The sequence below is a fragment of the Astyanax mexicanus genome, chromosome 5 (assembly GCF_023375975.1).
Source record: "Astyanax mexicanus isolate ESR-SI-001 chromosome 5, AstMex3_surface, whole genome shotgun sequence".
Classification (NCBI taxonomy): Eukaryota; Metazoa; Chordata; class Actinopteri; order Characiformes; family Acestrorhamphidae; genus Astyanax; species Astyanax mexicanus.
In genome coordinates, this window is record NC_064412.1 from 53,686,494 (window position 1) to 53,706,022 (window position 19,529).

The 19,529-nt window shown below is 37.2% G+C and overlaps 1 protein-coding gene across 4 annotated transcripts; it reads left to right on the forward strand.

The window, feature by feature from the left end:
• Window positions 1–677: 677 nt before the first annotated feature.
• Window positions 678–19,049, forward strand: tlk1b (tousled-like kinase 1b). 4 transcript variants are annotated; one of them, XM_007244137.4, is made up of 22 exons: window positions 678–1,036; window positions 7,025–7,143; window positions 7,926–7,997; window positions 8,477–8,515; window positions 8,960–9,032; window positions 9,715–9,758; window positions 10,081–10,170; window positions 10,303–10,389; window positions 10,519–10,611; window positions 10,973–11,083; window positions 11,472–11,608; window positions 11,806–11,994; window positions 12,518–12,584; window positions 12,780–12,877; window positions 13,806–13,887; window positions 13,995–14,086; window positions 14,207–14,296; window positions 14,940–15,109; window positions 15,321–15,456; window positions 15,635–15,746; window positions 16,367–16,474; window positions 16,596–19,049. In XM_007244137.4, the coding sequence occupies exons 2-22, from the start codon at window positions 7,027–7,029 to the stop codon at window positions 16,758–16,760; spliced, it is 2,172 nt and encodes a 723-aa protein (XP_007244199.3). In that variant the 5' UTR covers window positions 678–1,036; window positions 7,025–7,026; the 3' UTR covers window positions 16,761–19,049. The 4 variants fall into 4 exon arrangements, with proteins under 4 accessions (XP_007244199.3, XP_007244200.3, XP_007244201.3 ...); XM_007244138.4 differs by having other exon boundaries at window positions 10,087–10,170; XM_007244139.4 differs by lacking the exon at window positions 8,477–8,515.
• The last annotated feature ends 480 nt before the right edge of the window (window positions 19,050–19,529 follow it).

The window sequence follows — 19,529 nt, forward strand, 5'->3', positions numbered from 1 at the left end:
TTACATTTCATCAGCATACAATTTCAAAAAATGGTTGGATGGAGACATCTTTTTTTTTTTTTTTTTCCATTTGCAGTTATTGCTTTTTAATTCTTCACCATACCTGAGGGAATGTTTTGTGTTCCTAAGATCAGATGTTTAATCAGCTTGGTAGTGGTGAGTAACATTCTTTATACTCAGATTAACTACAGTGGGGTTTATTATTGACACTCTGTTAACCATAGGAATTTTAAAATTATTAAATGTTGAACGTACAATGTTGAAACAACGTTGCCATATCAACGTTGATTCACTTTTCAAAATCAACACCAAATCCAATGTTGTTTCACCATTGAAATGCCAGATGTAATATAATTATTGTACTATTGTTATATTTACATGTTGGAATTGTTACAATTATAACTTACTGTCATTTTATTTCTCTGTTCTTTACTCTGTGATATTTCCTACTGTGTATTTTGTGCAGGCTTTGTAACTTATTCCTTATTATAAAATGTTAATACAATGCTGATCGGAAAAAAAGATGTGTAAAGGCTGGGGAGACAACATTGTACACTTCCATTTAAAAGACCCAGTCAAGTTCATGAGTCAGTGGCAGTCCCCCACAAGGATAGGAATACAAACTTGACTGTGTGTGTGTGAGTGTGTGACTGTGTGTGTGTGTGTGTGTAGAACCGAGATGCATGACGCCAGTTGCAAAGGTTACATGCACACACGGATCCCACTGTGAGTCGCACTGCGGAGGAGCAGCGGAGAGACTTTGGATTTTTTTTTAAGTAATAACAAGAGAAGAGAGTAAACTCGTGCTCAGTGCGGCGCTGATGGACCGTAACTGTGGATGATGTTGGAGCGGGAGGTCGGTCGGATTGCTGCGGGCTTGTGCTCCGCTTTCCCCCGCCGCGAAGCGCCGTGAAACGGCTCCAGAGGGTCCGGAGTGGCAGCGCTCAAGTTTGGACGCACCGCCATCTTTGGTCTCCGACCCCGCGCTCCTAGTTTTTTCGTCTAAATATCTCACCGCCTGCAACGCGTGGATTAGGTAATCCACCACACGCTTAAACTACAGAGTGTCCGTATTCGAGATGTCCAGCGGTTATGTTGGATGATGCCGAAAAATGGCTGAAATCTGACCCTGAACGATAACAGATACCCGAGTCGGAGGCCGTTGGCTGGCTGTGGTCAAATCTCAAAGCTGGTAGTAGAGATGCATTAACGTTAGCAGCGACGTGTCTGTCTGGGTGATGAAGAATGTGGCTTTAGCTAACTCAGCAGTGACTTCTGTGCAGAAATATACTGGTTTAAAACATGTTAAGAGACACATATTCAGTTTAATCGGTGATTTTATAAAGTTTGTAGCTGTTAGAGTGAGCGTAGCTGCTTCTGTTGCTGATCGAAAGATTTTAAATGCGATGTCAGAGCTGGTGGACACTTGGAGGCGATTAGCTAACTAGCTTAGGTAGCGTTAGCTAACCTAGCTAGCTTAGCCTAGCCGTGTCATTTAGCTTATTTTAGGGGAATATGTTTGATGTAAAATTGGCTAAATTGCCAAGTTCTACAATAAACAGGACAGTAGAACAGCTTGTTATTGACTGGAGGATAATTAAAGAGGATATAAGAGTAGTTATTGGGTCTGAATTAGTTTGAAGTTTCGGTCTGTCTGTGTGGTAGTTGGTTACTTAACTAGCTGAAGACTGCTCCCCGGGTAAGTTGTGCTCTCCTCTCTCACTGTTTGTTGATGGAGAGTTGTTGTTGCTCCGTGTTTCGGGCTGTGTGTTGATAATAAGCACATAAACACCCCCAAACATACACAATCCCAGACTAAACACACTCTACACCCCCTAACTGAGAGCTTAAAAAAATCATCAAGTAAATGTCACTACACAGAGATCTTGTGGAAGTGTTAAGTTATGGCCCGTCAGTGTGAAGAGGTAACAACCATAACCTACACTGCTAATTGTAACGTTTCATCAGTTTGAGGCTAAACTATTCAAAATCCAAAATGTTTTCTCATCATGTTTCCCATTTTGTAATTAATATTTCTTTTAGTACAAAATAAAAAAAACATTCTTTACATAATTTCCCATTTTTGCATCTTATTTTTATATTTCCTCCCTCACATTCTGAATTTTACAACGATTAAAAACATGATTCTTTAAATAAATCCCTATTTTTCATCTTATTGTTATATTTCTACCTCTCACATTCTGAATTGTAGGACAAATTAAAATGATTCGTTAAATAAATTCCCATTTTTGCATCTTGTTGGATTACACCATCAGATTTTGGATATGTGCAGTTTTAGATTATTAACATATATTCCAGCATTGTTTTTTTTCCAACTAGTAAGAAGACCTTTTCAATCTTTTACAATTTTAATATTAAACACATTGCAAATATAATCTACTTGTATTTCAGTACACATAAAGCAGTTCTGACAGAAGGAAATGCCATCTACTGAGATTCCCTCTGGCAGCTTCTATATGTAAAGATGTACAATCTTGATTATCCCTTCTTGAAAATTTTATTAACACAGTTATTTGAATAATCCATATTAATTTGATTACGGCAACCTCCCAGCCCTAATCTATAAGTCTCTAAAGTTTGAGAATTATTATAAATTACTAGTCAGACTTACTTTGTAGATTTCTGAATCTACAATTCATACCAGTAAAAAAGTAATTATACATATCTTTGACTGGAGTTTTTACTGGTTAAAAAGGAAAGATATGACTGAATGAACTTCTTTGTAAATCAGTGATAACACACTGTATGATTAGTCAGGGATATGTTATCTTGGTATTATATCTAGAAAGATCTGTAGATCTGGCATTATTACTAGTAAACATTTCATAACTGATACCTAAAATGAGATTTTCTTTCAGGGAAATCTGAATTACTACTTCATGCTAAAATGGTTAGCCATATGTATCTGAAAATTTATATGAAGTAATTCAAATTTGGTTGGTAAAGACAGACAAAATATATATTGATTTTTTTTATGTAAATATTTTAGACCAATTTTTTTTACAGCAGAACTCAACATGCACCACCAAACAGTGACAGCCAAGCAGTTTTTGCAGTGCTTAGGAAGTGGAAAATTCTTGGCTGGCCAAATCAAACACCTGATCTAACTCAACAGAACACGGCCCTTACTGAAAGGCCACATGTTGGTGACGAAACTACAGACAAACAATTCCTTTTAAGTAGTAGGAAGTATTGAAGGCTGCAGTACACATCAAAATAGAGTTAGGGTGGAAAAGCAATGTGTGATCAAGACAGTTAATGTACCCTTAAGATGTGATGTGCTGCTTGATTTCATGTATGTTCTAACTTACAATCCCTTCAAGCCAGCACCTTGTGGTTAAACTGATTGCTCAACAAAAAGCCAAATTAAAAAATTGCTTTACTCCACATTTGCTCGATTCACTTGTGTGGTTTCTACCACATACCAGCCCACTGTACACAAAAACCAATAGGGCCAAACTTGGGATAATATATTGTTAGTTAGGAGTGTATTTGAAGTTTTATTTCTAGTTTGTAGGCTAGTTTTCTTTCTAGTCTGTGATTGTAAGCTTTCTTTGTAAGCTTTTCTTTACTTTACTATATTAGCTTTGTAGCTTCAGTCAAAAACTAAAAAGCAAAGTTGCATGCATTACCAACACGGATGCAACGCAAATACACACACAAAGCTTGTAGAGATGTGTTGCCAAAAGAATAGGCAATAACACTCTGGAACATATAAAAAAAAAAAAACCATTGACACCATGCCTAATGCCAGTGATCGTGATCGTCCAACATTCTGACCTCAATCATATTCTCACAGCAGTGCTTGGAATCTAGTAGAAAGCATTTCCTGCACAGTAGAGACAGTTACGCCAACAAAAAAATTATAAACTTTTTTTTAATACCCTTAATTTCAGACGAAACAATAAATGAGTACGTTTCACAACACTTTTGTCCATATTGAGGAACACTAATATCCATGACATATCATATACACAGATAGCAGATGACCTTGTTTGAGTAAATGGGAAGTAATCTTTAAGGAATAGTTCAGTAAAAAGTGCTGATGTGGAGAAAACAGCTGCTGGTAGAGATTAGTCACCAGTTGGCTTTATAGAACTGAAACAAGGCTAATTGGTCACTACAAACTTTTCCTTTTATTGTTATCCATGTTAGCATGATGGATGGAGATGGTTCTTATGTACTTGTAATTTAGTCTGGGCATCCAGAGCCAGACAACGAAGATGCATCACCACAAACTTACTCTTATGTATAGCATCCTGCAGTAAATTAGCATTTAGGTCTATACACAGTATGGTGGGTGGTGGGTGACACAGTATGGGCTGTTATGGGCAGGATGGGATTATTCCATTGCTTGTTGCTCATCCTTCCGCAGAGAAATTTTGTGTGTGTTTAGATGTGTGTGTGTGCTGCCTCTGCCAGTGGTGTTCTTCCTGCCCTGTTGACCTTCATATGCGCCACGCCACCACCCATCCTCCATCTTGGGATCTTTTGGCTGTGGGCACTTTTTGGCACGACTCTTGCCATAGCGGGTGTGTCGCACGGGCTGAGGTTTGCAGAGGCTGCAGCCAGAGATGAGGCTCTGCTGAAAGAGGAGCTTTTTATATGTCTGGTCTAAACCATTATGGTTGTGTTGGGGCTGTTTGTTTGTGTTCAGTGGCCATTTTGTCCCTGTAGGATAAGCCTTTGTGAAAGAACACTTCACAGAATTCTTGATGAAGCCAGAAACTATTGTTCAGAATTTGTCTGTTGTCTCTGTATCATAGTCAGTGTTGGGAGTAACGGCGTTAAAACTAACGGCGTTACTAACGCCGTTACTTTTTTCAGTAACGAGTAATCTAACTAATTACTCTGACTGTAACTATAACGCCGTTACCTTTTCCGACACCCCGTTACTGCACGTTACTTTAGCCTCTATGAACTTTTTTTTGTTGTGACTTTGGTTTGCCCTGGTTAACCCCTCTTCTTTCTGGTGAACTTGAGCTTCTGGCCGCTGTGCCTGTGTGTTGGCGTGGTGAAGTGAGGCACAATTGTGACGATTTGCTGCTCTAATCAATTCAGTGATTGCCCTGGACAGGCCAAGTTCCGATTTAAGGAAGTTAAGCTCTTTTTAGCTGCTCCGGTTTTTGTGGTGCTGCTGCTTTCTCTTTTAGAGCTTAGATTCTCTGCCCGAATCCGACCTGACCCAAAGACCGTCCCATAATCGGGCTCCTATTTTTATTTTATATAAAGCTCTGGTGTGATAATCACAATGTTGCTAAATAACCAATTATTATTGTTCACTAAAGCGAACGAAATAGCGAAAAACTGAAAGTGAAAAAACATTTGTGTTAACTGAAACTAATAAAAACGGTAATTAAAAGGAAAAAACATAACTATCTCGAACTGTGTTTATAAAACTAACTAAAACGAACTAAAATTACTGAATTTTCGTGTTTAATTTATTTATAAGAGCTGTTGTACAGCGGAGTTGTACAGCGGGCAGTGTAGCCGCAAAATACGACAGAAAACACTGAAAAACTGCAGAACTATGTATGGGATTACAATATGAGCGCAAGGCAGATGAAAGAGAAACAGGAGATTCAGTATGTGAGAACATTTACCTGTGAGTAGCTCATTCCAGAACAAGCAAATATCTCTCTCTCTCTCTCTCTTTCTCTCTCTCTCTTTCTCTCTCTCTCTTTCTCTCTCACGTTTATTAGATTGATCTCTCTGATGAGATGTGTGAAAACTAATAAAAACTAGCAAGCCCACCCTAAAAACAAATTAAAACTTACTGAATCAGACTATAATAAAATGAAAAATGTAATCACGTAGCTCTGGGGGCACGTGAACGCCTCCGCGTTTGACTTGCAGCACTGTGTGTAGCTGTTCTTAAAAATCATTTTAATTAAATAATAGTTTTATGCTATGTTTCAGTGTTAATTAACATAATTCTGATTATATTTCACTCATTCAATCAGCCCGAAAACAGACAGTTTATGGTTTGGGTTGACTCGGGCTGATAATGACAGTTCATGGTTCGGGCTTGGGCAGAACGTGCACGGGCTCCGGCTGGGTCGGGTCGGATTTTTTGGGCCGATCTAAGCTCAATTCTCTTTTAGTGAAACTGTTATATTAATACCATTTTAACGGTCATTAGATTGTTGTTTTTGTCCATTATTTTGTTTTGTTTATATATACATATTTCCTTTGAGTGTGGCTTGGTTTGTTTAACTCCATCCCCAGACGCGTTTTTCCGTTTTTTCCGTTTTTTTCAGTATTATATGTTTTAGTAATTTTCTTTGGTTCATTTTTATTTTTTGTAATTCGTTAGATTATATTTTTGTCAACATTTTGGGTTTATTATCGTTTGGTATTTTTCTAATAATAGTAAATACATACTTCATTTCCTTTTTTTTTTGACGGGCGAATAATAAAAGTAACGCGATAGTTACTTTTACTGGTAACTAGTTACTTTTATAGTGGAGTAACTCCGTTAGTAACTGAGTTACTTTTTTGGAGAAGTAACGAGTAACTATAACTAATTACTTTTTCATAGTAACGTGCCCAACACTGATCATAGTTGGTTATTAGCTGTGTTAGGGTTAGGTTTAGGGTGAGGTTAAGACTAGGCCTGCAGTTAAAAAAACAAGAGGCAAAAAAGACCCATCAGTTTATACAAAAAATGAAGTTTAGCTTTAATGGTAAGACAATTTAACTCCAAACAAGATATATACTTAATTTAAACAAGTCGGCCATCTAAAACATACATTGTTAGGTTTTGCTGAATGCACAAATATAAGCACTGGAAACCATCATTTGTTGTCATGTGGTCTTTGGGAACATGCTTTGATATATTAACATCAAGTCATCCCAGTGAAACAGAATGAAAGTGTAGTGGCAGTGGTTTTAATGAAATGGCTAGTTAAAGTGTCACACAGTGTTAATTCTAAATCTAAATTACTGGCTGTGTTAAAGATGCATATTGAAGTTAATTCTGTATTAAATCTGTGTGTTGCAGAGATGGAGGAGTTGCAGTCTTTGGACCCGCGCCGCCAAGAGCTCCTGGAGGCTCGCTTCATGGGGGCCGTCAGCGGCAACACCGGCGGCAGCACGGGGAGTACCAGCGGAGGAGCCAAGGTGTGTGTAAATCACATGCACAATATATCATTTTTGAATTGCCATTGCAATGTGTGCAAAAGCAGTAGTCACATTGCAGGATGTGCAGTGCCACTTGAGGCAAAATAAACCATTTACATCATGCTACAACTTGCTTGATGCTAAAGGAACGTTTGTACAAATTATTTTACCAGAAGCGGATTATATCTGCCCAAAATCCATTTTATTTTTCATTAATATCATGACATGTCAGACTTTTGACTTTTGAAGAAATTTGGTGAAAATGCCTGCATTATAATATCGCACTATACAGCTCTGGGGAAAAAAATAAGAGAACACTTAAAAATTATACGTTTCTTTGATTTTAATTGAAAATATCTGGAATATAATCAAGAGGAAGATGAATGATCACAAGCCATTAAACCAAGCTGAACTGCTTGTTCAGTTTTTGCACCAGGAGTGGCATAAAGTTATCCAAAAGCAGTGTGTAAGACTGGTGGAGGAGAACATGCCGAGATGCTTGAAAACTGTGATAAAAACCAGGGTTATTCCACCAAATATTGATTTTTGAACTCTTAAAACTTTATGAATATGAACATGTTTTCTGTGCATTATTTGAGGTCTTTAAGCTCTGCATGTTTTTTGTTTTATCAGCCATTTCTTGTTTTTCTGCAAATAAATGCTCTAAATGACAATATTTTTATTTGGAATTTGGGAGAAATGTTGTCCGTAGTTTATAGAATAAAGCATCAATGTTAATTTTACTCAAATGTCTTGTTTGTTTGCTCCCTTTGTTTTTTTAGGGGTTGAACAATAATGAGTGCTCTAATCACAGCTTTGGCAGCCTGGGTTCATTAAGTGATAAAGAGTCGGAGGTGAGTGAGTGTTTCACTGTCTCGTTCATGCTTACACAGACACGTGTTGACCAAATGTAACACTCTGAACCGGTTTAATGATAGATAAATTCACAGTTTGGTTTGCACTTCAGTTTGGACTTTCATACTGTTTAATATGAGCACAGTACAATGATTGGAAAATGAAACAATGTCATGTACTGTCATTTAATTTTAACAGTGTATAGGTTACAGTTTCATCTAGGGCTATACAGTTTGTATAGAGGTAGTACAGTTAATACAGTACAGTGACACGGGCACGTCATCCTTATCCATTCCACAACTTCATAATTTTATACAAGATATTTATGGCAGAACATTGATTAAGATATTTGTTTTTTCACTTTTGACTTTTCAAATCTCAAGGCGTGAAAAGTGAGAGAAAAGTATAAAGAGAATTTAGTGATAACTGAACTCTGTTTGTGATACCAACACCTTTCTCGTCTTTTCCTCTTATGTAGAACTCTGATATGAAAAGAGGAGGTTCTCCAGCTTATTCGGTGCGTATGTGTAGCAAATAGTAGTAAATGGCTCTGTCAGTAACATTAATTGCGTTTAATGCTAAGCATAAGTTGGCTTTAAGACGTCTATTACTTCAAATTATTATAAAATACTTTATAATCATTTTTGCTGATAAGCAACTAAATACAGAGCTGTTTTAGACTTATCTGTTGTTGTATAAACCTACATTAGCCTTTTGTAAACAAGCAACGTTAAACAAGCAAAGTGACAAAAACATTTTTAATAATAAGATTTTTTTTATTGAATTATATAAACATTTTTGTGAAAGCTTCTCTTTAGGGAAAAATATACTTTTCACTCTTTTTTTTAATTATTAAACAGGAGATGGTTTATTCCATTTGTCTTAAATTCAGCGCTTTCACTCTATTTCTCAGATTTCTTGTTTGAATGGAAGGATTGACCTTTTTCTCTCTCTTTTTCAGACACCTGAGAAGAAGCACTCTGAGTCATCCAGAAGAAAGAGAAAAGCTGACAACCAATCAGAGAGCAACCAAGGTGTGGTATGACTTCTGGTCATGTAATTATTCATAACCAAAGTAATGAAACAGAACCTGTTTTTGTATCATCAGCTGTGATTTGGTTCTGGTAGATCAGTGGATCTAATTGGTGGATCTAGAGAACCACTGCTCTGCTTGTTTAAATGTTTCCTGTCATTATCATGATTTTAATTATGATTAATTAACAGAATATTGTTGCAATTCATTTAATACAGATATGCTTTAGGTAATTGATGTTTTCTAATATAACCTATGCCAATCTAGCACTTTTTTAATAGATTTACAGCATTATAAAAATCAACTTTTAAATGTTTAAGTCTTATAATGAGAGTGCGAATAATTACAATTAATCACGTTTAATCACATGTACTTATTAATCACAACGATTAATTGCAAAATTTAGAAGCTTGCAAGCAACTGTTATAGTATTTCCAAGATGGTAGATGGTCTGTGTGTCATCTGAAACATTACGGTTTCATATGTAACAGCACAGTTGTAACTATGGCTGAGCAAAATGAGTAAAGGAAAACAAACTAAAATATATATATATATATATATTTTTTTATCATGTGTAATCATATTTAGAGGTAATTTTGTTGTAGTTTATATATTATAAAATATGATGTTCTTGTTTGGTTTTCAGACGCCCAGATTCCATGATTGCTTTTATTGTTTTTCAGGAAAGTCTTCCGGCCGAGGGGCTAAGATCAGCGATTATTTTGATGTAAGTGAGAAACTGTGTGTGTGTGTGTGAGTTAGCGTTTAGTCAGCATTGGTTTTAAATGTCAGTCAGTCAAGTATCAGAAACAATGATGACAGAAAAACTGCCCACTCAGAACTTGTCACACTGCTTAGCTGATTTCACTTAAATTAAAGGTGTCATAAATACATAACTTTTTTCCTTAGCCAATTTAGTACGTGGAAACAACATACTTTATAAAGAGTACAGGCTATGTATGACCCAGAGCATCATTCATACAAATCCTCTATATGAAACATTCTCAGTGATAATCAGACGTTACTGACGAGTGATTGTGTTGCTCTAGCTGCAGGGTGGAAATGGCTCCAGTCCAGTGAGGGGTCTTCCGGCTGCCCTCCGCTCCCCACACGGCTCACACTCTGCACCAGGATCTATTGTAAGTGTGTTTGTAAGTCTGTGTGTGTATGTGAGTCTGTGTGTGTGTGTGAATGTATACATTCTGCTGCTAGATAAAGAAACTGAGAGATGTCATTTTTTTCCCCATTGTTTCCATTCTTTTGCCCGTAAGGTTCGACAAAACAGCTCCTCACCCACCAGCCTGTGTTTCACTGATCCCACGACACACCCAAAGCAGCTCAGCAGCAGAAATGTGCAGGTGAGAAACACACAGGCTGAATTGCATGACCTGTTCACACTGTACATTTCTTTGATGGTATAATACAGACACTGGCCTTAACTCTACTGCTCTGTCTCTGTTTCTCTATCTTCTTCTTTTTTATGTCAGACTGACCTTACGCTGCTGAAGCTTGCTGTACTTGAGAGCAATAAGAATCTTGATCTGGAGAAAAAGGAAGGAAGAATAGATGATCTGCTCAGGGTAAGAAAGAATTGAGGAATTTAATATTGTTCAGGGAGCAAAAAAGGTTGTTTTTGTCGAATGTCTTTGAAAACTGGAACAAAATATCAATAAAAGCATTTTTAAACCATATTTTTTTATTAGTTTATTTATATTTATTTATTATTTATATTTCATATTTATATTTCATTTTTTAAATTTATGTTTTTTGAAGATTGTTACACGTCAAGTTAAAATGCAGGTCCCGTTTCTGAAGAAGAAAAAAAAAAATCAGTTTTTCTTTTCGTTTCCTCCTGACTGTGTCTGATCGCATAAATGCAGTGAAATGGCAGAACACACCCATGTTAGGATAAAGTGACATAATGCGCATCTCCTTCTGCAGGCTAACTGTGACCTCCGGAGACAGATTGAGGAACAGCAGAAGCTGCTGGAGAGATATAAAGAGCGGCTGAACAAATGCACTACCATGAGCAAAAAACTCCTCATTGAAAAGGTATAATGCTCATACTTTCAGCAATTCATTTAAACGTTTACATCTGTGACTCCATATCAATCCAGATTGCTTAGGATATGATTTTAATATAATTGTATTTGAAGTAATGCACATGATTAGATGACTGCATACAAAAAATAAAGGCCCAGCTTTTGTGTATATTTTGTACTTATAAGTATATAACAGTAAGTCAACTATTTATTCATATAGTTAATTTGTTAATTAGTTTAGTTAATTAAAATGTAATTAGCACATTTATTAAATACTAATGCAATGACATTTATTTAAAATACATTTTTTACACCCTGTGGGCCATGTGTACATATAAGCGTATATATGTATATATTTTTTGTGTGTGTGACATGAATGTTTTGTGTTTTTAAATTAGAGTACACAGGAGAAACAGTCATGTCGGGAGAAAAGCATGCAGGACCGCCTGAGGCTTGGCCACTTCACCCCAGTCCGACACGGAGCATCATTTACAGAGCAGTGGACTGATGGATACGCCTTCCAGAACCTGATTAAGTAAGGGTACACACACACACACACACACACACACACAGAGTATTGTAACTGTTGTGTGGGCAGTGATGGTTCCATCGTTTTAGTGGGATGTGTTAATTTTTGTATGTTAAGGGAGAATAAATGAGTGTGGTAATTACTTTTGTGCTTGTAGATGATTCAGAAATAATGTGTCTATGCATTAATGTGTTTGTTAACAGACAGCAGGAGTGGGTGAATCAGCAGAGGGAGGACATTGAAAGGCAGCGGAAACTTTTAGCAAAGAGAAAACCCCCCAGTACGGCCCCCTCGCAGAGCCCCGCCCCTTACGGAGAATCCAAACCCAGAAAGACCAAAGCAGTGAACGGATCCGACAGTGACCCCTTCCTCAAACCCAGCCTACCTACCCTGTACGTAACACACACACACACACACACACACAGGTCGGTAATTTACATATGCAAAAGAGCAAACTGTCAATTTTTTTTTTTTTGTGATGTTTAGGGATATTATGAGATGACCTCAATATTTTAACCTAAAAAAAATGCAAAGAATTAAACAGATATCAGAATTGATCTTTGCCTGGTTAGTCATGTTTCTGGTCATTTTAAGCTAAATTCAACATATTTGAAAAGACAAATGTATGCTTTTCCTCTATTCTTTGTTCAAGGTGTAATTATTTGCCTGCCTTAAATATTTTGTCTTTAGAGTATTAGCTGTAGGTTTCATCAAGTGGAAAATCATTATAATACTGTGTTGAAAAGTTCTAAAAAAAATGTCTATCAAATACTGGTTCTGTTTTTCTTAGTTTGGTAGTTAATTTACACATCCACACTAATGTGAATGTAGCTAACCTACATTTATGTGTGCCTACATCTCTCTCTTTCTCTCTCTTCATAAACTAACAGCTGTTTATCTTCTTCGGCCTTGCAGATTGACTGTAGCAGAATATCACGAACAGGAAGAAATCTTCAAGCTGAGACTGGGCCACCTTAAAAAGGTCTCACATACATGCAAATACACACACTGACACATTTTATGTCTGATTGCACTGAAATGCAGTGATATGTTAGCAGTGAGAAAAGGGACACATTTTATTGAGCTGGAATATGAATCCGTCCTAATTCAGCTACATGTCTGTGTTTTTAAGCAGACATTTGCTCTCCCTTAAACATGTATACGTGTGTCTGTGTAGGAGGAGGCCGAGATCCAGGCTGAGCTGGAGCGTTTGGAGCGAGTGAGAAATTTGCATATTCGTGAACTGAAGAGAATCAGTAATGAGGACAGCTCACAGTAAGTCTCTCTTACGCTCTCTCTCTCTCTTCCTCTCATCCCTGTCTTATTCTTTCTTTTGTGCTCCTCTCTTTGCGATGCTGTCTCTCACTTTTCATCCCTTCTCGTATTGGAGTAGTTTCTCACAGGGGCGATGTAAAAACTCACATTTTGATAAATAAAATAATCAGGGTTTGATTCTAAAAAATAGTGTTTGATTTAAGTTGTGACACGATCACATTCACAACAACTGTGATCAAAAGAAAGTTTCCGTTGGACATCATATTATTTCATGTCCCATTACTTTTGGCACATCAGCATATACCTTAGTCTGAGTGATCTTCATCTGCCTATATCTATCATGGCCTTGCTTTCATTTTGTAATGTAAAGTCTTTTTAGTTCAGTTAAAGAACATTAATTGTAAGTAAAGGATGAGTCAAAAGTCGCAAAACACCATTTTATATATCACAAAACAAAAGAAAAAATAGAATATCTGAATACTGCAGCAAGTAACAGGTGAGGCTTTGTCTGAAAGATGGCCGCCATCTTGAATAGCTTCAAAGAGTGTCCTGCGACTTGACTCGCTCTGTATTTCAGTACTTCAATTAATGATGTAAAGCGTTGTTGGGTTTGTGAAGGCGCTATAGAACTATATAACATGACATTATTTTTTATGACATTATTATATATATTATATATATATATATATATATATATATATATTTTTTTTTTATTATTATTATTATTAGTCAGTAGTTGAGGTAGCTTATTTTAATCTGCCTTAGCCAGCCATCTCAGACATGTAAAAAAAAATAATAATATATGGTGGGTTCTTCATAGAGAAGAAAGGCTATTCATGCTGAAGTTCGAAATTTTAGGTTAAAGTTAAGTTTTATCATTAACACCATTTCCTGCTCTAATTACTTGATATTGATGTGTTTAAATCAGGTTTAAAGATCATCCCACTCTCAATGATCGGTATCTACTGTTGCACTTACTTGGAAGAGGAGGATTCAGTGAGGTTTACAAGGTAAAACTATTCGGTCACTCTATAGTGTACAACAATAGAGTTTTTACTTTCTCTTTTGTAATTCACTGAAGCACACACTGACCTCTGACCTGTTTGTGGCTGTGTAGGCTTTTGACCTGTTTGAACAGCGCTACGCTGCGGTTAAAATCCACCAACTCAACAAAAACTGGAGAGAAGAGAAAAAGGAAAACTACCACAAGTACGTAAAGCATGCTGTCCTCTGTTCTCTGTACACATGAAACAGTTCCCTTCAATCTTCTATTTTCTTGTCTTTTATTCATCTTTGATTGTTAATTGTTCCTTTTCTCTCTCACTATAGGCATGCCTGTAGAGAATACCGAATCCACAAGCAACTGGACCATCCCAGAATAGTCAAGCTGTACGACTACTTTTCCCTGGACACAGACACGTGAGTGACTTCTTCCAGCATACGTGACTTTACTTCGGATTCTCTAGATTGGATAAATTCCATCACATCTAGTGATGTTTGGATTTTATATGAATAACATTATTAAAATAAATAAATTCACTAGAGGGGTGATGGACAAGTGGGTGGAAATGTACTTAATGTTATAATATTAGAGCAACAACTAATGATTAGAACAACAACTAATGATTTAAGTAACTGACTGATCAGTTTTTTTTTCTTTTTCAATTAATTAGATAGTAAACAATTATTTTTGTCATGCCCTCCATCTTTGCTTCCTGTCTGCGAGGCTTCTGTTTCAATGCATGTTTTACCGCACTGTGACAGCTTTACTCTTAGTGCTCTATTTCAGTTTTGCAGGTTATTTTGATGAAATTCTGAGTTTCCATATGTTTGTATCATTTACATTGTCAATTATATAGATTAACCACTGCAGCACTAATTTAATTTACTTGCTGTTTCTCTGTAATTGAGGCTCTGGCTTTTTTGTAATGAATATTAAATTGAAACTACTGTGGTGATTTTCTGTTAGGTACAGGATGCTGTAATGTTATGTACAGGATGTACTTGGTTTCATCTTTTTGTGTTGTTTTTTTTTTTTTGGTTTGGTTTTTGATGTTTTCAGATTCTGTACAGTGTTAGAGTTCTGCGAGGGAAATGATCTGGACTTTTATCTGAAGCAGCATAAGCTGATGTCAGAGAAGGAAGCTCGGTCCATCGTCATGCAGATTGCTAATGCTCTCCGATACCTCAACGAGATCAAACCGCCAATCATTCACTACGACCTCAAACCAGGTGAGGATGCCTGGGATCTCCCCAAATGATCTGTTTCATGCAGAAGAGCTTGGTGCTTGCCTTAACCAGCAATAATTCCCTCAGATTGATAACAATTTCTAAGTATACAGTACACACACAGAATGCATTGGGGTTGTTTCAGTTCACTTTAAAAAGAACTGACTTTGCTGCAGAGTGTGCTTTCACACAAAATGTGCTTTCTATACCTCAGGAAACATTCTGCTGGTGGATGGCACGGCGTGCGGAGAGATAAAAATCACAGATTTTGGTCTTTCAAAGATCATGGATGATGATAACTACGGGGTGGATGGCATGGACCTGACCTCACAGGGGGCCGGAACTTACTGGTGAGCCTGGATCATTATCTGTGTCCTGTAGCATTTACAGAGGGGATTTATTCTAGTTTAGTATCTAATATTGTAGTCTGTGAATTTTTATGTAAAAGTCTACAGGATATTATTATATTAATTATATTATGTTATGCTAAATAATTCTTTAATGTTTTGCTGTTTTTAATTGTTTCAGGTATTTACCACCAGAGTGTTTTGTAGTTGGTAAAGAGCCTCCAAAGATCTCCAACAAAGTGGATGTTTGGTCTGTGGGTGTCATTTTCTTCCAGTGTCTGTATGGACGCAAGGTAAATTCAGAACACACACATGCACACAGACACTCAGGTTTTCTATTTAAAATATTTTTGTGATTTTTTTCCAAATAAACAATGTTGTCACGTCTTAAGCCTTTACTAACCTTTACCCCCCTATACAAACTAGACTGTACTAACATATACTACTCTATACTCCATATACTAACTAGCATGTACAACCCTAAACTTCTTTATACTTCTTATACTACCCTATAGTACCTTACACTAACATACACTGCGTTGTACTGTGCCATAGGAACTTATACTATCTAACATTACCCTATACTACCATAAACAAACTTACTCTACCCTATAGTACTTTTATACTAACATACACTAACATACACTTCCCTATACTGCCATATAGTGTGCTATAGGAACTTATACTGTCTTACCCTATACTACACTGCCCTATACAAACCTACACTACTTTATACTGCCTCATACTACCCTATATAGGTACCCTGTCTTTCTTTAATGCTTGCTTTCGTACCCTGTAAGAATGAAAACCTAAGATGTTTAAATTTTGCATTTGGGAGAGATTTTTAATGGAATTTTTAATTGGTAAAAATAATTATTGACCCTTGTAATATATATTTTTTATATTTTTGCAGCCTTTTGGCCATAACCAGTCCCAGCAGGACATCCTCCAGGAAAACACCATTCTCAAAGCTACTGAAGTCCAGTTCCCTCCTAAACCTGTGGTCAGCAATGAAGCCAAGGTATGTGTAGTAAATATATAGCAGTGTCTTTCAGTGAAGACCAAACAACTCATTTAATCCATGTTCTATGTATTACAAGTCTGTACATCTCTCTCTCTCTCTCTCTTTTTGTTTCTCTCAGGCGTTTATTCGGCGCTGTTTGGCCTATAGAAAGGAGGATCGCTACGATGTCCACCAGCTGTGCAGCGACTCCTACCTGCTTCCACACATCAGGCGATCCAATTCGTCAGGAAATCTGCAGGCCACACCCTCTAGTCCCGCCTCTTCCGGCATCATCTCCTACTGATCTTTCCAATCAGAAGATTGATTGATTGATGGTTTTCAGCAGCGCTTTCCCTCACCTGCTCACCCCCTAACGAACGAAAAGGGGGAGAGACCCGTGAGCCTAAAGACACGCCCCCGGTCCGGCAGCGGTTGCCGTGGTCATAAGCAAGAATGGCCGAAGTCCCCGCCTCCTCCTGGATGCAGCTGTGTCGAGCACAGATGGAAAAACTTGAAAATGTACAGCTTCAGTTTTATGATTTTAGATAGAGGTGATTTATTGAAGCAGTTCTAAGTACAAAGGGAGGAACTGTCTGTTAGCACAGAAACGTACAGGCACTGCTGAGGGAGACTTTACATGTTTAAACTTCTCGCTGTCATTTACCATGTGTTAGACTACCCTGTAAGGGTTGTGTGTATGTGTGTGTGTGTTTGCGTGAGAGGTGAGTGGGTGTATATGTGCATTTTGAAGCTGGTGTTGTGTGTCTGTTTGTTGCCTGTGTTCTGGAGTGTGTGTCCATCTATCAAAGATGCTGTTGAGGAAAGTGAGTGTGTGTGTGTGTGTTTGTGTCTCATAGTTACAGTGTTAGTATATCTTCACTGTCATAAAAATCTTGTGACGACAGGTTTTTCTAACATTTCTTCTATGAAATGTTAACTTTTGTTCCTTCTCCCATGAAATGACCCCTTTTAGAGATGGGAGTTTTTTTTTTTCAGTGACAAAGCGAGGACTTTTTTTTTTTTCTTCTTCAGAGATGAAGATACAAACTTCTTTATCTCCTCCAGCTGTGACGTATACATTCTGTCTGTGTGTCTGTTAGCAGATATACAATTTTTTTCTGCAGGTTCTGATCCTTCCTCTGATTTCTCCTTCTGTTCTGTTGCATTTTTCTTTCCTAAGGCAAGTTTTACATTGCTGCTATACAGTGTTGCTTTTTATTTAGCTTTTTTTTTTTTTTAGTTGTATGATTTTAATGTAGAAATCACAGCATGTTGATCATTAAATAATCTGCAGTCAGGTTCTTAAGTGTGTAACTTGTGAACATTACCTCAGTGGATTTAAAATGATGCAGTAAACATGTGGGTTAGGTGTGGACTTTCAGCTTTAATTTAAGGAGTATATAAAGAATACTGCATTAATGTAGATGACTTGACAGATTCCGTCAGCATTTGTCCCAGTCCCACACACAATGAAGACATTTTGGCCAGCTGGCTGTTTACTTTTAATAAAAAGAAAGTAATATTTTTAATTATTAAAAGTTTTTTTTTTTTTTGCTTTGCTACAGACAGCATAGTAAAAAGTTTATAGCCTCTATAAACCCCTATATATATCACAACTACACATAATAAGATAACTGACCATCTTTAGACTCCACTATTTAAGTATCACAATAATTAGAATGTTGCATTATTTCCTGCTGATTGTTTAGCTATTTTCCCCTGTGGTAATGATGCTTGCTTATTAGTATGTGACTCCTAATTTTATATACCGGTAGATATAGTTTGTTCATTTGCATTAGTTTGATTTTTTTTTTTTTTCCAGTTTTCTTTCATTTTCCCTTTCTCTGTGGTGTAGTTTTCTCCCATTGTTTTGTATGCACAGTGAATTGTGGGAAATGGAGGCCTGGCATGGATGCACATCCTCTAAAGTGATCTGAATGTTTGCTATATTCCTCAGCTGTATATAAAGAGTCCCTCAGCGTGCAATGTCCCTCTAGGACATAGCTTTTTTTTTTAAAGGATCCGTGAATGTTTTGGGACTGCAGACCTAATATCTGATTTATTCTCATTACAGTTTAATTGCAGCATTTCAAATCCACTGAGGTACACTATAAAAATATAAAATGAGTTCAAATTACAATTAACACTGTCCATATACTTATGAACCTGACTGTAGTGTTTTGTTTGTGTGTGCGCTTGAGCAGGAGTGTGTGTGTGTGTGTGCGCGCGTGAGAGAGTAATAAATTTAACTGAAGAGAGATGGAAGGTGGGCCGGACCCCGCCCATGGCGATGATGTTGACTAAGATAATGCTGATTATAGCCCATGTGTCCTGAGCCACTGCTCTCCTGATGCTAGGCAACTTGTGACCCCAGACTCCAGGACAGCCACTCTGACTGGCTCACAGTCTCATTAGTCAGGTTGTGTTCAGCAGTCCTGGGTCAAACTTCTTCGCTTGTTTTTCTCTATATCTCTCTCTCTCTGAACCCCCGTCGTCAGCTCGACACCTGTGATCTGTCTCTAAAATGCTGCTGCAATTGTAGGGAATGTAGCCAAAAGAGAAATAAAAACTAAGAAAACTTATTTTAATACAACTGCTGTGGTTGCTTTCTTTGACTTTTTAATTTCTGTGAATGACATTCAGTAAATATTACACTGTGTCCAATGATTTTTGCTCTGTCTGGATGCTAATGGTGCCTATGGTGCTGCACAGGCAGTGAGGTATGTTTCTTGATCCTACTGCATTGAATGTGGAGGTGATTTGAGTTGCTTCTCTCTTCATATAGACAATTCTAGAAGTGCTGTCTGTCATGATCATTACCAAACAATCAGTTTGCTTGTTGTACTGAGATCAGCAAAGGGTCAGCTTGCTAGTAGGGAAGGTGTGTAGATCTGCACAAGCGCAGTAGTCAGAAAAGGCAGAAAAATCATTGAACACTGAAAAATGTTCATAGGGAAAAGTTTACTAAACTAGTACTTTGCCTTTTCCCCCACAAATTATACCCCATCTTCTACCATCATCACCAATATATCAACCAACATCACACTAGGAGTGATATAAGTAAGAAAAAGCA

Coding starts and splice junctions, on each gene's coding strand:
- tlk1b (XM_007244137.4), top strand. CDS start 7,027: ATGGAGGAGTTGCAGTCTTTGGACCCGCGCCGCCAAGAGCTCCTGGAG. Junction 7,998..8,476: donor TAAGTGATAAAGAGTCGGAG/GTGAGTGAGTGT, acceptor CCTCTTATGTAG/AACTCTGATATGAAAAGAGG. Junction 15,747..16,366: donor AGTGTCTGTATGGACGCAAG/GTAAATTCAGAA, acceptor ATATTTTTGCAG/CCTTTTGGCCATAACCAGTC.